Source organism: Pezoporus occidentalis, unplaced genomic scaffold (genome assembly GCF_034315485.1).
Source record: "Pezoporus occidentalis ecotype Australia unplaced genomic scaffold, CSIRO_AGI_Poc_V1 ctg82, whole genome shotgun sequence".
Classification (NCBI taxonomy): domain Eukaryota; kingdom Metazoa; phylum Chordata; class Aves; order Psittaciformes; family Psittacidae; genus Pezoporus; species Pezoporus occidentalis.
The window spans coordinates 1,039,470-1,053,697 of NW_026916181.1; the positions used below are offsets into that span (position 1 = coordinate 1,039,470).

The window sequence follows — 14,228 nt, forward strand, 5'->3', positions numbered from 1 at the left end:
GATGGTCAGAGGGGTGTAGAGATGAAAACCTATAAAGTTTCATAAATTCTTTTTTATTTGAAATATCTCAGAGTCGCAGCATTACTGAATCCTTATTCCTTGGAGCATTTAAAGCAAAATGTGCAGCTTTCTGAGTCTGTATCTGGGTTGCTGAGAGGAATGAGCACAGTGTAATGTTTTGAACATGCTTTTCCTTAGTCTTTCATGTAAAGGAGGTGATTTCTATAGGGGGTCTTAAACACCATTAACTTTATTTTCCTCACACAGAAGAAAAGCCTGTGGCACTGGGTAAACCCTGCCCAAGGGTAGCCCAGATTTATTGAGTCATTTGAAATCATCATAGTAAGATTATGAGTTTCTGCAAGCATGTCTAGGATTGTTTTTTTTTGGGTTTCGTTCGTTTGTTTGTTGGTTGGTGGTTTTTCTTCCCTTACGTTTCCCCTTGTAATCCTGCATGTTTCATATCTTTATCTGTCTCACCTTAAAAATTATACATTCGTTGTCTCTATAGTATTTACTAGCACTGCTTTTCACTTCTGTGTGAAGCATGCAAACTGAGCAAATTGTGCAAAGCAAAGACTTGTGCAAAAGCAAACAGTTGGTTCAAAAAGGTTTACACTGCTCTCAGCAGGATGATTTCAGCGCAGTTATTATTTTCCTGGTTCATTTTCTCTTTTCAGTCACTATCTCACACAAACTAGGACACAAGAGTTTGTCTACTTCTGCTATTTCATCAAATCAACTTTGCAGCTTTTTTAAAAGGGGGTGGCAGAAATATATGAGAGAATAACAAATAACCTTTTTTTTTTTGACAGCTTGTGGGGTTTTCACATGGCTGTACAGCAGGTCCTGACCTAGAGAGCCCTTACGGCAATACATCCTACCACAGAAATTTATCTTTTGAGATCTCAGCCAACATGTTTATCTGCTTCTTCAGCACGTGGTATGGGTGTGGTCTCTATAGGTTTGTTTGCATGTCTGTATATGCAAAAAATGTTTGCATAATGTAAGTTTACTTTGATGTATAGATGGGTAGGTCAGCAGGACCTCGGTGCAGAGATCTCATACTGTGGATGCGTGTATGAGAGATGGGAAGCAAGTGAGAGTTGCCTGATCCACAACTTTACCATTGTTCCTCCAGCCTGTACCTCCCAACCTTGCATTTTCCTTTCCCTCTCTCTTCAATCTGCCCCTTGATGAGCAGGGAGTTATTAAAAGCACACTCTGGATATGGATCAACTCTGTAATAAGATCTGCATTTCTCACATAGCTGCTAAACCTCAATCAATATGGTTTTAATCTCCATTTGTGTAACGTGCAATAACTATTAAATTTAAATTAAATGCACAGCTCAGAGCATGCAGAAGGCTCTGGCCAAAGTGCTAACTTTTCCCAAGTTGCTGGAAGGCTGGACTGTAGAGAGAGAGTATTTATTCCTCTCATAAACCAGTTAAATCTTAACTTGGAGGAGGGGAAAAAAATGTTGAGAGTAGCTATCAGAGGGATGGGGGTGGAGAGGAACTGTGGCTCTTAATAGAAACAGAAACGTCGGGTTTCCCCTAACTTTTGCAAAGATGTTAGTGTTTGGGCAGAGGTGCCAGGATGGAAAAAGTTGTTAGCAGGTGTTCCCCATGGAGAGTGGAGCCACACAGGTTGTAAATTGGATGGCGACATGACTCAGAGCCGGATGATGATGTGTTGCTTTCTCTCATGGTTCTGTACCCTATCCTTTTCCAGGGGCAGGTTGCTTTCCAAATTGTCACCAAGTCTTTGATGTGCTGGCCAAGGGCAATGCATCTCCATAAGAAGTGGACTCCCAAGTGAAAGAGTCCTTCAGCTTTGCTGTGCAAGCCCTGATGGTGATCTTGGGAGCAGTCATCTTGGGTAAAGACCTATCTCTGCACTTATATGTTCCAGAAGCAAAGTGGGGACACCGATAATTATAGATCTGAATGGGCTTTTGGTGAAGGATTTTGGTGTGTTAGAAGAGTAGGGCTGATACAAATACCTAGAAACTGCTATGGAGCAGTCCCCCTTAGCAACAGGAAAAGGCAGAGTGTATCTACAGTGATTTTCAGGCAGAGGTGTGTGGTGGGTACCTGCTCTGGACTGGGTAAAAGTAGGGTAACTGGTTAGCTCTGTACCAAGACCAAGAGCACGGGAAGAGCTCCTGCTGCCTTTCTATGCACAAGGCTCTTGCTGATGAGACCTGCCCACCTCGTTGTATAAGCTCTGGAACTTTGGGTCTGAATCATCCCAGTCTTTCCTAAAGCTACAGTAGCTCTGAATGATCTCAAAGTACAGAGCTTTCTGATGTTAGACTAGTAGTGAGCTTTTCCATCTCCCCTCTTCCCTCAGCCCAGGGACTGACCTGTTTGCTTAGACTTAGTTGTAAGGTTTCCAAGTGGCAAAAGTATTGGTTAAAGCCCAGGTATTATTAAAACCAGCAACAACAAAACAAAGTCAAAACATATTTACCAACAATATTATATATGTATACGTATAAAGTCATCATCTGATAGCCAGTGTAAAGAAGTGGAAAGAAATACGGGAAAGGAAATGGATGTAATATTAGTAGAGAGGCAATGCCAATATAATATCCAGAATGTTGGGTGTTTTCTTTCCCTCCTAAGCAAATTTCCTTCTTGAGTTAAGTTTCATGTCTCATTATTTCATTGCATGCATCTCAGATGTCATTGCTCCCTCCCCTGTCCTATCTGCAATCTGAATTCTAAAAAAGCAGACAGGCAGAGAGAGACAATATAAACTGAGATCATCCTGCTATGCTCAGGGTATACAGTCAGCTTGCAGCCCAGCTCTATTTGATGAAATAGCTGCTTCCCAGAATCCTGGCCATAGCCAGGGAGCTGCGTGTTACTGCCACTAATAACAGATCAGGAAAGCTTTAGGAGCTTTTACACATGAATGCTATCCACATCACAGACTGATTCCCACCAAGGGGTCAGTCAGCACCGCCCTCTCCAGTCATGCATACACCCATGCTGATTTATCCTGATACTTGCATCCTACATTTCCACAGATCTGTGCCCTAAATCCAAAAGATCCTGGCCTCTAAATCTGAAAGGTTTTAAAAAAGATTTATGCCAGTCCTTTGTAAACCATCATCTCTCAGTTTTGGTTTCTCTAGCTGCCTTGGGGATTGATATGTGAATATGGTAGTCAGTGTGGGTTATTCATACAATATCTATCAAGAAGTTCTCTGTGAAGTGAGGTGGTGAGACATTGGCACTGGTTGCCCAAAGAAGCTGAGGCTGCCCCATCCCTGGCAGTGTTCAAGGACAGGTTGGATGGGGCTTTGAGAAACCTGCTCTAGTGGAAGGTGTTTGAACTAGATGATCTTCAAGGTGCTTTCCAATCCAAACCATTCTATGATTACATACATGCATATGAATGTAGAAAAGAAAATGTATAGAAATATATACTATATGCAAGTGTGCATAGACATGTATTTAGTGTGAATTTATGCATATTCATATGTACCTATGAATCAGTACACAAGTATATACACACATATATATAGATGAGCAAATGCTGACCCCCATGCGCACCCCTATAAGGTTTTTCTTTATCCAAATACCTGGTGCATATGTAACCACACATCATACCCATGCAAGGTGCTTGGATGGTCAACCTATGGTCCCGTGCCCCCTTTTCAGTCCTCTAATAGGTGTGGGAGAGGCAAACCTGCAGCCCACCCCACTGGGATCATGCCAGAAAGTGAGATGGCACTAAGCCTGCAACCCAGAAGGAGCCTACCCAACCTCCAGCCTGCAAAAGCCACTCTGCTCCATCAAACCTAGGCATCCAAAGCCCATAATAGAAACAGTGACAATCCATCAATTGTATTTTCTGGGAAGCAGCGGAACATTTCAGCCACTGGGCAGACTTGACAGAACAATCTACTGCGAGAAGTCTGCCTCTGTGAATGATCTTCAGAAAACAAACCAGATTGTAAGCCACCTAACCTTAAAGAAACAGCAATGGGGAGCAGGGAAATAAAGTGGGGCGATATGGAAAACCCCACTATGGTTAAGAGAAGCCTGACAATAAGTGATGAGTGCTGGAGGGGAAGGGAAGAAAAAAGAAGGAAGAAAAAAAGGCAGGGAAAAAAAAGAAGAAAAAAGAAAATGTTCCTAAGGAAAATAGCTCAAACTTTTCACTGTTTGTGGTTAGTACTGACTACTAGGTAACAGTCACTGGCTGGCAGTGGTAGAAATGTTCTCTCCCTTTCACTTAATGATTGCGAAAGAACAACCCTCCCCAGATGCACCCCCCTCTGCCCAGAAATTAAATGTCATCAAATACCATGCTGCTTGGTGACAGCTCTTTATAAACACAGAGACTGAATCGGCCTACATCCTTGCTCACGATGGCAGGAACTGGCTGTATGGAACAGAAAAGGGCCTTGGGGACCAAGGCTACGGGACATGTACAGTGCTTGTGGGTCTTGGAAGTTTCAGTGTCACCTGGCAGGTTCTGCTGCAAAGCCTGCAGAAAACCGTCACGGGTCAGAGCACTTGTTAGTATGATCAGGATTTGGACACTGACACTGTTGTAAGAGGACTGAAAAAAACACCAAATCAAAACTGTGAAACATCAGCTCCAACTGTGGTTGTAGGAAACTCTAGATTTGGCTTCTTTCTACATAAATAAACCTCTAAACCAAAGGACCCCAGCGGACTGAACTGAAATGAAATACTCGTGATGGTGGCAGGGAAGGGGAAAGGGTTTCTCCTTTCTTTTTTTTTTTTCCAGCAGAATTTGAAATTTTAATAAAAGAGCAAGATTTAAAATTTCCATCCTCTTGACCAACGCCCCAGCTAGGGCTCATCTTTTCATATTAAAGCTCCCTGGTGATGTTGGAGACTGGCAGGAACACCCAGCATGACTGCAGTTACACAGTGAGATCAGAGCATGTTGGTTTTCAGCTCACAATGAATAACATCCTGCTTTGGAAAATAATAATAAAACAAAACAAAACAAAACAAACAACCAAATCCACCCCCCAGAATATGAAGTACAGCAGATATGAGTTTGCGCTGTCAGATTTTCTACAGAGAAGTTTTGTCCCTTTGGAAACCTGAGCTGGGTTACAGTGTGATTGTTTTGGGAGCAGCACGTATGCTGTGCATGCCAGCTTTGTGAAACAAAAGAGGAGCTCTTTCCCTTGCCAGCATGTTATCATGGTGACTCTTTGGCACTTAATCCTGTTGATTGGGTGGTTTGGTGTATTTTTTTTCAAGACAGGGGTGTGACATCTTAAACGGGTCCAGCTACTGTTTGATTTTGCAGGAGGTGCAAGTGCGTCAGGATGGACTGGATTTGCCAGGGGCTGGAGGCTGGCATCATTCCATCCCTGGGAGGGCTTGGGGTGATGGTGGCTGCAATGTTGATGATGGAGATAACACCTCTGGGACAGAATTGGGGGAGTGTGATGTTTGCATCGTATTGCTGTGTGAGCCCCACAGTTTAGGGTTGTGTCTGGGAAAAACTTCGTATTTCTTACCCAGGACACTGAAGCTCTTTTGCATGTGCTTCTGGGCCATAAAGCACTGTCAGACTAGACCCTAGAAGAAGAAAAGCATGGTAGATGGTTCTGGCGTCTGCTGCTGATGGTGGAGGTACTTTGCTAAGGTATTTTGTTACCTGGTGGACCTCGCTGTGTATGAGCAACAGCTTCAGCTTCCATGTAGGTGGTGGCGTGGTATACAAGGGTGGTGAGGCCCTGTGAAGTGAGGTGGTGAGACACTGGCACAGGTTGCCCCGAGAAGCTGTGGCTGCCCCATCCCTGGCAGTGTTCAAGGCCAGGTTGGATGGGGCTTGGGGCAACCTGGTCTGGTGGAAGGTGTCTCTGTCCAAGGCAGGGGGTTGGAAATAAGTGAGCTTTAAGGTCCCTTCCAATCCAAACCATTCTATGATTCTATGATTCTTATATTCCAAATAGACTCCTTATCTTCCAGGAGACTTTGCTTTACAGATGCCTTCCTGCTATGCCTTTCCTGAGACCCATCAAGCTTATTTTACCAAGGCCAACTTGATGTCTCACATGGTCTCATTTACTGCTAGAGTGACTGACACATCAGTCAGAAACCTGGAGGAGTTACACAACTGTGTAATCTGAGAAAAAAAATTAATTCTGCAAAGGGTGGCTGTTTTTGGGCTTGGTGGGGAAATTAGAAGCAAGTAGCTTGAATTTTCAGGAGTTTTCAAAAACCCACAAAAATCCTTTTTTGGCCACTTGAAATGGATTTGCTCAGCCCCAAAAGAATTGTTTTGGTAGGGTTTGGAATGATATAATACAGAGGAGTGAGGATCTTTAAGTCAATTTTACACAAAATACCCCACTTCAATGGGAAAACATTTGAATTTAAAATAAAACATAATAATAATAAAGAAAAAGCTGCCAGTATTTACAAGGGAAAACATTTCACTTTGGAAATGAAAGAGAAAGGGATTTACATATCAAAATAAGTGTAATAATAATAATGATAATAATAATGCCTCATTTTTTTTCTTTCTTAAGCTGTTTGTCAAATGAAATACCGAAGAGTTTCTCTTTTCCTGGGCACTTATCAATATATTCACCAAGTGTATTACCTGGTGATTAATTTCCCTGTCTTGTTGGAGACCTTCCATTTTAAGACGGTAATTTTGCAAGGGGCACAAGTGCAATGCTGTTCCATAATTATGTGTGAAATTGTGGAGTACACCTGTGCCCATGGATGTGGATTGAAAGAAGGACCTTTTTCCTTCTTAGCACCCACTTACCAGGAGGTTTGAGGGTCTGAATCCTCTAGGAAGTGCTGCAATGTGGTTCACAAGCTGTATCTTTGAGGCTCTTCTCATTAAAGAACCATCCCATGAGCTATTGTCTACTTCAACCAGAAAGCAGAGTCTGACCTCTCCTACATCCCAGGCTCCTATCCAGGATTTAACAGAGGGTATTTTTTTTAGGTTTCCTAATTTCTTCCACTGGTTGTGAACATCTGAACAAACATCTGCTGGTGAGGCTGGTGAAAGGGGGAAATTGCAAGGAAGGCTGGAAGCCAGCTGTCAATGGTTGGAGACTCCAAAACCATGTTGCTACAGGAAGAACAGTCAGTCTTTAAAGTGTTTTATGTTTCTGGTCCTGGCCATTGCCAGAAGCTGTCACAGTCTGCCAAAGTGGCTGTGTCATTCTCCTGTTGGGGCTCTGGAATTTCCGTTTATACTCCAGAAAGTTATGGCAACACATTCCTCATACAAGAAAGGGCGCTATCAATTTATAGACTACTACTAGAGTTGGAAAAACACAGTGATTGAAAAGTGCACTGCTCCTTCAACCCCAGAAGGTATGTACAAGAAATCAAGAAGCAATGCCACTCAGAGCTTTAGTTCAGGCTGAGGATGCAGAGCATCAGTGTTGAAGGTGACTCTGCTCCTTCTTCACACAAGGCTTTTTCACCTACTTCTTGAGAGACCAGGTGAATAAAAAGCCACAGTTTAGCAGACGTTGTCCAGACTTATTCCAAAATAAAGTAGGGATCTGGAAGTTATAAAGTCTGCTGAAGTTATAGTAGGAGCAATGGTGATATACTGCTATAATTTTTAAGCTCATGGGAAACTCAGACATAAGGAAGACTCAAGGTGACCATCTTCTGGTGAAATAGAGTGCAGGCTGGGGGAAAAAATATGCTTGTGTATTTCCTTATGTAGCAGCATCCTCTGCACGACCTTGACAAAAGCTTTGCGTCATTTTCTGGATCTTGAAATACATATCATTTAATGAAAGTCACTTGGAAAGATGAAGAGTAATGGAAACAAGTCACTCTTGGGGAGATTCCACTAGTCACAAGAGGAAAAATTTTCACAGTGAGAACAATAAGCCACTAGAATAATCTCTCCAGAGAGTGGTGACTTCCCAGTGTTGGATTATTTTAAGACTCAACTGGTCAAGATGCTAGGCCATCTAGTGAAGGTCATACTTTGCCTAGAAAGGTTGGACCAGGTGATCCCTGAGGTCCTTTCCAAACTGGGATACTAGGATTTTATGAAAGGCTTCACTAATTCAGCTGAAAATAATGGCTGCACTCTATTTTCACTTCACTTTCATTATCAGTATAGTTAAGTGTTGTAAAAGGTCAAAGATTCAGTCCTTTATTCAACTCCCAAATGATGTATTTTCTGCCACTCCAAAATGAACTATCATTTCAATTCAACTTGCAATAATTTTTGTTCTGAAAACGCTGGGGACCAAACAAAAACCTGAAAAAACAAAGTATCAATAGAGTTTTATGGTTGTGTTTCCATTCTTCAAAATATTTGTTATATTTTAGCTGTTCCCCATGAAGACCAGATAGAGGATCTTGTAGTGTCATGTGCTCTTATACTAGTCAATGTCTGTATGTTGTATCATAACTTCCTTCCCTTCAGACCATGACCTGAGTAGAAATAATGAGGAAAGTCCTTAGGACAGCCTCGGGAGCTAAACGTAGATGTACCAAAACAGTTTCAGAAGGCAGAGGAGGTGATAGATCAGGACTGACTAGCAAACAACAGGAAAGGATGGAGCTGTATGAAACTTGACCACACGTCAAAGCTTCCCCATGGGCAGAGGAGTTTGCGTACATTGTAACTGTTCTGCGCAGAAAGTGATGGGCTTATGTGTATTAATAGATTTAAAAAGGTCTTGCTGGAAAAAAACACATACTTGTGAAATACAAATGTAACCTCAACACAACGATACTGATCTTGATGGCCTTCTGGGCCTCTTTCCATCTGCTGCATTTCTGCCTCCTAAATCAGTTTCCCAAGAACACAGTAAAAAAACCCTTTCTCCTTCTCTAAAACTATCCCTGTCATGGCTAAGCGAAAATCTTGCTGTTTGTATTAAGATTCCTCAATGTACTATGAAACAAGAGGTATAGTTTCTTTTCTGGACGGGATCCTTGCTTGCATTGTCTAAATGCTTGCCCCCAGATAACCTCTTGACAGCTGGTTAGCAACAGTTTTATTAATAGGACTTATTTCAGGCTTAGTTATGTCTGATTTATCATGCGCAGGGTTATGTCCTTGATTGAGATACTATGGCTTTATAAAAAATTCACTGAGATATGAAGCTGTGAATGACCTTAACAGCACCAGTGGGTGCATGTATCCCTCCTGGTGTCTCTGGAAAAAAAACAGCTGAATGTCATGGTTCAGGCAAAGAGGACAGTAGCATTAGGGCTACAGCTGATACCACCAGTGGCCAGGTGATGATCCCCTCAAGCCAAGATTGCTAAAAGACCAAGAAAGCTGGCATCATACTTCCAGTTTGTTATAGAAAAATGCTTATTCAGATGTCTGGTGTCTTTAAAGAACACGTGACATGGCCCACACTAGGGCAGGACACAAGTGGAAAGATATTAGCAGTGAGCATCATCAAACACTACTACTGTGAGCCGTGGTGCTGTGGATGCTTGGCACTCATAGCAGTGCCTTTGCTTTAAAACCTCAGTTGCCAGCAGGAAAAATGCCAGGGGAAAATCAATTGTTCTGAAGTACCAGTGTATTTAAAACAAACAAACAAGCAAGCAAACAAACAAACAAATAAACAAAACCACAAGTCTGCTTCGGAGGAACTGGAGAATGTAAAGCCATATAGGGGAAAGTAAATTCACTTTAAGACTGTGAATAGGTTTTGCAGCCTCCAGCTCTGGATGATGATGGCTGCTTTGTTGACCAGGCTCAGTGAAGTGTGGGGTGATGCTGGTGTGTAGCACTGTAAGTGCCTGGTGCAGGAGTGGGCATCAGACATACCCCTGGAGGCATTCACTCCCTTGGATGCCTGTTGCATTAAAGCAGCAGACAGAGGTGCCTCAAAGCATGGATATGGGTCACTGTGGGTACAATGCACTGAGACTCATTTGCCCACTGTTTGGTTTAGGCTGAACCTAACCTTACTGCTTGTCTTCTGAATCCCTCCTGTCTGGGGTCTCCAGAACAGTTCTCATGGACACCTCAACCCCCTTGCTCTTGGTACACAGAGATGACTCTGGTTTTGTATGCTCACACCACTCTGAGGGAGATGGGAGGGAAAATAAAACCCCAGCCGTCTTCAGTCTAAATATAGCCTGGACTTTGTTCCATTTGTCTGCAATGATACCTTGTGGCTGGGCAAATAATGACTTGTCTCTTCTTACAACTCCATGGTGGTATGTGCTGAGAAGGGAGAAAATACCAGCAGCTGCCACCCACGCATATCTGCAGCTTTCCTGAGAGGAAACTGTGCCTGGGTGGTAGGTCTGGTCAAACTGTCTGCCACTGTCTTGCCAGTTGTCATACATGGTGCTCCAGCTCTGGGTGATGTTTTTATAGGGCCATGATTAGAAGTGAGGCACACTCAGCCCTTCAGCTCAAACCTTCCTTTTGATGCAGCCACAGTGATTCTTTTTTTGCTCTGGCACAGTTTGTCCTGATCTGCAGTCTGCCAGAAGTCTAGCCTCAAGCTTTCCAAGTGGGAGTCATCAGATCAGAAAAGGACATCTACATCTCTGCTAGTTGCTCACATTCTTTTTATCATCATCAGAGTCTTTCATCATCATCAGAGGACTGATTGGTCCACTGAGTGAAAAGGAGAGCATAACTAACCTTCTCCCCAACTATAGACTTAAACCAAGTCAAATCACCCTACAAGTGCCTATTCCCTTCTATTGGTACAAAGCACATGTGGGGTCATTGACACATCTGAATGTCTAATCTAAGTGTAGCTGACACGAATTCTTTCCCAAGAACAATCCACCACAGTGATTTAAATATGAGTTGCCAGCACCTCTGGATGCATTTCACCCACATTGGCTATTGATGCCTGAATAAATTCAATATGTGACTACCTTCAGTCAAATTCTCAAAGCTTGATATAATTAGACACATTGGGCATAAGGCTGCTGCTGACAATGCACCTGTATAAATGTATTCCCTGATGGGTATTTATTTATCATTCACTAAGGTATGTGGATTTGGGATAGGACACAATCTAGATGACTATAATCTTCATCAGGGACTGTAGTGATAGAACAAAGGGTAACTAGTTCGTACTTGAACAAGGGAAATTCACTTTAGATATAAGGAAGAAGTTCCTTACTGTGAGGACGGTGAGGCACTGGCACAGGTTGCCCAAAGAAGTGATAAATGTTCCATCCCTCTTCGGGCCCAAGGCCAGGCTGGACAGAGCCTTGGGTGACATGGTTTAGTGTGAGGTGTCCCTGCCCATGACAGGGGGGTTGGAACTGGATGATCTTAAGGTACTTTCCAACCCAAACTATTCCATGATCCTACAGTTCATGAAATATATGTGTTTGTATCCCTCCATGTGTTAGAAAAGGGAAGAGCACTGCTATTCTTCTGGGGGCTCCTTTATTACATTTGTTATATACTTTCTTCCAGACAGCTTTCTAGATGTCACTTTGGTAGCTATTTTATTGATTTGATTTCGTTCAAGGTAAATCATGACTGAGAATTGCAAACAAAGTGGTAATCCCCTGAATGAGCTAGTTCAGGTAAAAAGTGAACAGGGCAGACAGAAAAATAGTGGCCTGATTTTCTATAATTGCAGGATTAGTGTTGAGTCCTGCCTTCCAAGTCCACCAGATATTTTCTAGTTCTTCCTTGTCCTAAGCCAGAAGATGTTCAGAAACACTATGTTAGGGAGGGATAAGGAGATCACTGGTCAGAAATACGAGTTTTAGGCTGTCTGTATCAGAACTGTAGACCCTATGTGTCCTATGCGTGCTAGAGCTCCTCGTGCTGCTCAGGGTATCTGGAGAGAGAGAAGTGCCTCGGAGCCGTTCACTGAACCCTGGGTGAAATGAAGAGATTGGTGTTGTCATGTTCTGCTATGACACAACCATCCTGGCTAGAAAGCGGGGAGTTACAACAGCTCCATCCTTTAATATTATGAAAACCCCAAGCAGATGATGAAGGGATGAGTCATGTTGCATTTCACCTTGAAACAAGGAAATAAGGAGTTTGAGGTTTGCACTAAGCCTTTTTTCCACTTGGATGCTTTGCTACCAAGGAACAAAACCTGACACTAAACAATGAAAGGTGGTCAGCTTCATATGGAAAATCTAACACAAAATGTGTGAGGTTGTACATATGTTGGGGAGGGGTATAAGTGGAAGGTGTCTCTGTCTGTGGCAAGGGTGGCCGAACTAGGTGATCTTTAAGCTCCCTTTCAACCCAGACCATTCTACTATTCTATGAGTCTATTTCAGAGGAATGATTCCAAGGGCATCCACTCATGTACTGTTAGGTGTTTCCCAAGCGTATGCTTTGCACATATTCATTTATATGTTTCATAGAATCATAGAATAGTTAGGGTTGGAAAGGACCTTAAGATCATCAAGTTCCAACCCCCCTGCCATGGGCAGGGACACCTCACACTAAACCATCTCACCCAAGGCTTCATCCAACCTGGTCTTGAACACTTCCAGGGATGGAGCATTCACAACCTCCCTGGGCAACCTATTCCAGTGCCTCACCACCCTAACAGGAAAAAATTTCCTCCTTATATCTAATCTATCCAATTTTGTGTAGCAAAATATTATTTCTGTTTATTTATGTATTTACCATAAGGGCAACCTGCCTGTCTTCTTGCACTGCAGGAATGTTCCCAACCTGTTCGTTTGCAGAGGCAGGTTTAAATTCTGGTGTAAATTCACATTGCTGTCCTGTGCCTGTTCATGCAGAAGCTTGGACCTCACACTGGCATTAGTTTTCCTTGTTTTTCATTTGAGCTCAGCAGCAGCCTTTTGGCATCTTGTAGCATTTTTGAAGTCCACAGCCACTAGAGTGCTGTGCCAGGTAAAAATATGGAGCATGACAACCCCAAAACTTAGGGAACAGGTGGAAATATGAAGTGGTGAGAACATGATATATATTGCAGAGTCAGAGCAAGGTCCAGAGAGTTGTCCAATGTAGTACAGCAGTGGTTATTAGAGGGTACTTTTGGAAAAGGTACAAGAACTAGGGAAAACTTCCCCAGAACACTGTCCTAAACCTCACACAGACACTTCCTAAACTATGTATTTTAGTATACTCTGTACTGTACAGAAATATATTACTTTCCCCTGAAATGGTCCTGTGACTCTTTACACATGTGTAGACTGAACATCCACAGTATCCCATAACCAGCTTTCCACAGTTCAGCTATTAGAAAAAAAAAAAAACCACTTCCTTCACTTTCCTTTGAGCCTGATTTGTGCCAGCTTCACTTGATAACCCTTAGTTCTTTCACTGGAAAAAACTATGGATCCCCATTTGTCTACAGATAAAATCCTTTCATGAAAGTACCCTGCTGCTACCATAACCGTCTCTGGAGAGAGTGTGAGCAGTGGGGAATCACTTGGGATAAAGGAAAGAGACTACAGCAGGAACACAAGAGCAGCAAAAGAATAAAGGGCATCTGAAGGGCAGAGGCCCTAAAGATGGGGATGGCGAAGGTGGAGGAGGAAAAAAACAAGAATCTATAGGCTCTATAAAATTATTGTCTTGGCATTATAAGTAAGTCTCTTTCATGGACCTTAAAACCACCTAAAAACATATGACAAAGACTAAACCAGTTTTCTTCTTGTTTGCTTCTGTTTTCTGGGTTTTATCTGGCTGTTATTCTTTTTTTTTTTTTTTTTCAGGTTGAATTCACTGCTGATCAGATTGAAGGTGAGGAAGATGTGTTTCTCTTCTGCGCACAGTAAATATTGTTACTGGTACATGCTGGCAAGTGCTGGGGTGAACACAAGTGTGGTATTTGAGGTGCCTGGAGGAGGCTGTGCTTTAATTCATGGCGTTGCTCATGCTCCTTCCCTCCTCTGTTGATTTGGTCAAGAGAAAAAGGGGAAGTCATGCACCAAGTAGGTACTTGTTAAAGTGCATATCAGCTCCACTTCCAGTGAGGAAAAAACAAAAAAGAATCACCCCCCCAAAAAAAAACACCTCAGTCCAAATATGCTCTTTGTTTTAAAAATCCCACTAGCAATATGTCAGTGCTTTCAAACGAAAGTCTCACAACTCTGCTTTTGAGAACTTTTCCCTGTATTCAATCAGAATTTAATGTGTTACAGTTTAGGGACAGCTCTCCAGAAACCAGCCAATAATGACAGCGATGGCGTTCCTTTTCTTTCAAAGCAAAACGTCAGCATTTGTTTCTGAAACCTTTGTCCCAGCCCAAGAAAGTGATACTAAAACCT

The 14,228-nt window shown here is 42.6% G+C and overlaps 1 protein-coding gene and 1 long non-coding RNA gene across 2 annotated transcripts in view; both read left to right on the top strand.

Annotated features, from left to right (window-relative positions):
- Positions 1-14,228, top strand: part of MYL3 (myosin light chain 3) — a 36,182-nt gene that overhangs the window by 9,941 nt on the left and 12,013 nt on the right. Inside the window, exon 2 of the mRNA XM_062603974.1 lies at positions 13,674-13,701. Coding sequence (XP_062459958.1) covers positions 13,674-13,701 — 28 coding nt within the window. The remainder of the gene's footprint in view (positions 1-13,673; positions 13,702-14,228) is intronic.
- Positions 423-10,087, top strand: LOC134156109 (uncharacterized). The gene is made up of 2 exons (XR_009961824.1): positions 423-943; positions 6,545-10,087. It is a non-coding gene; the product is annotated as an uncharacterized LOC134156109 (long non-coding RNA).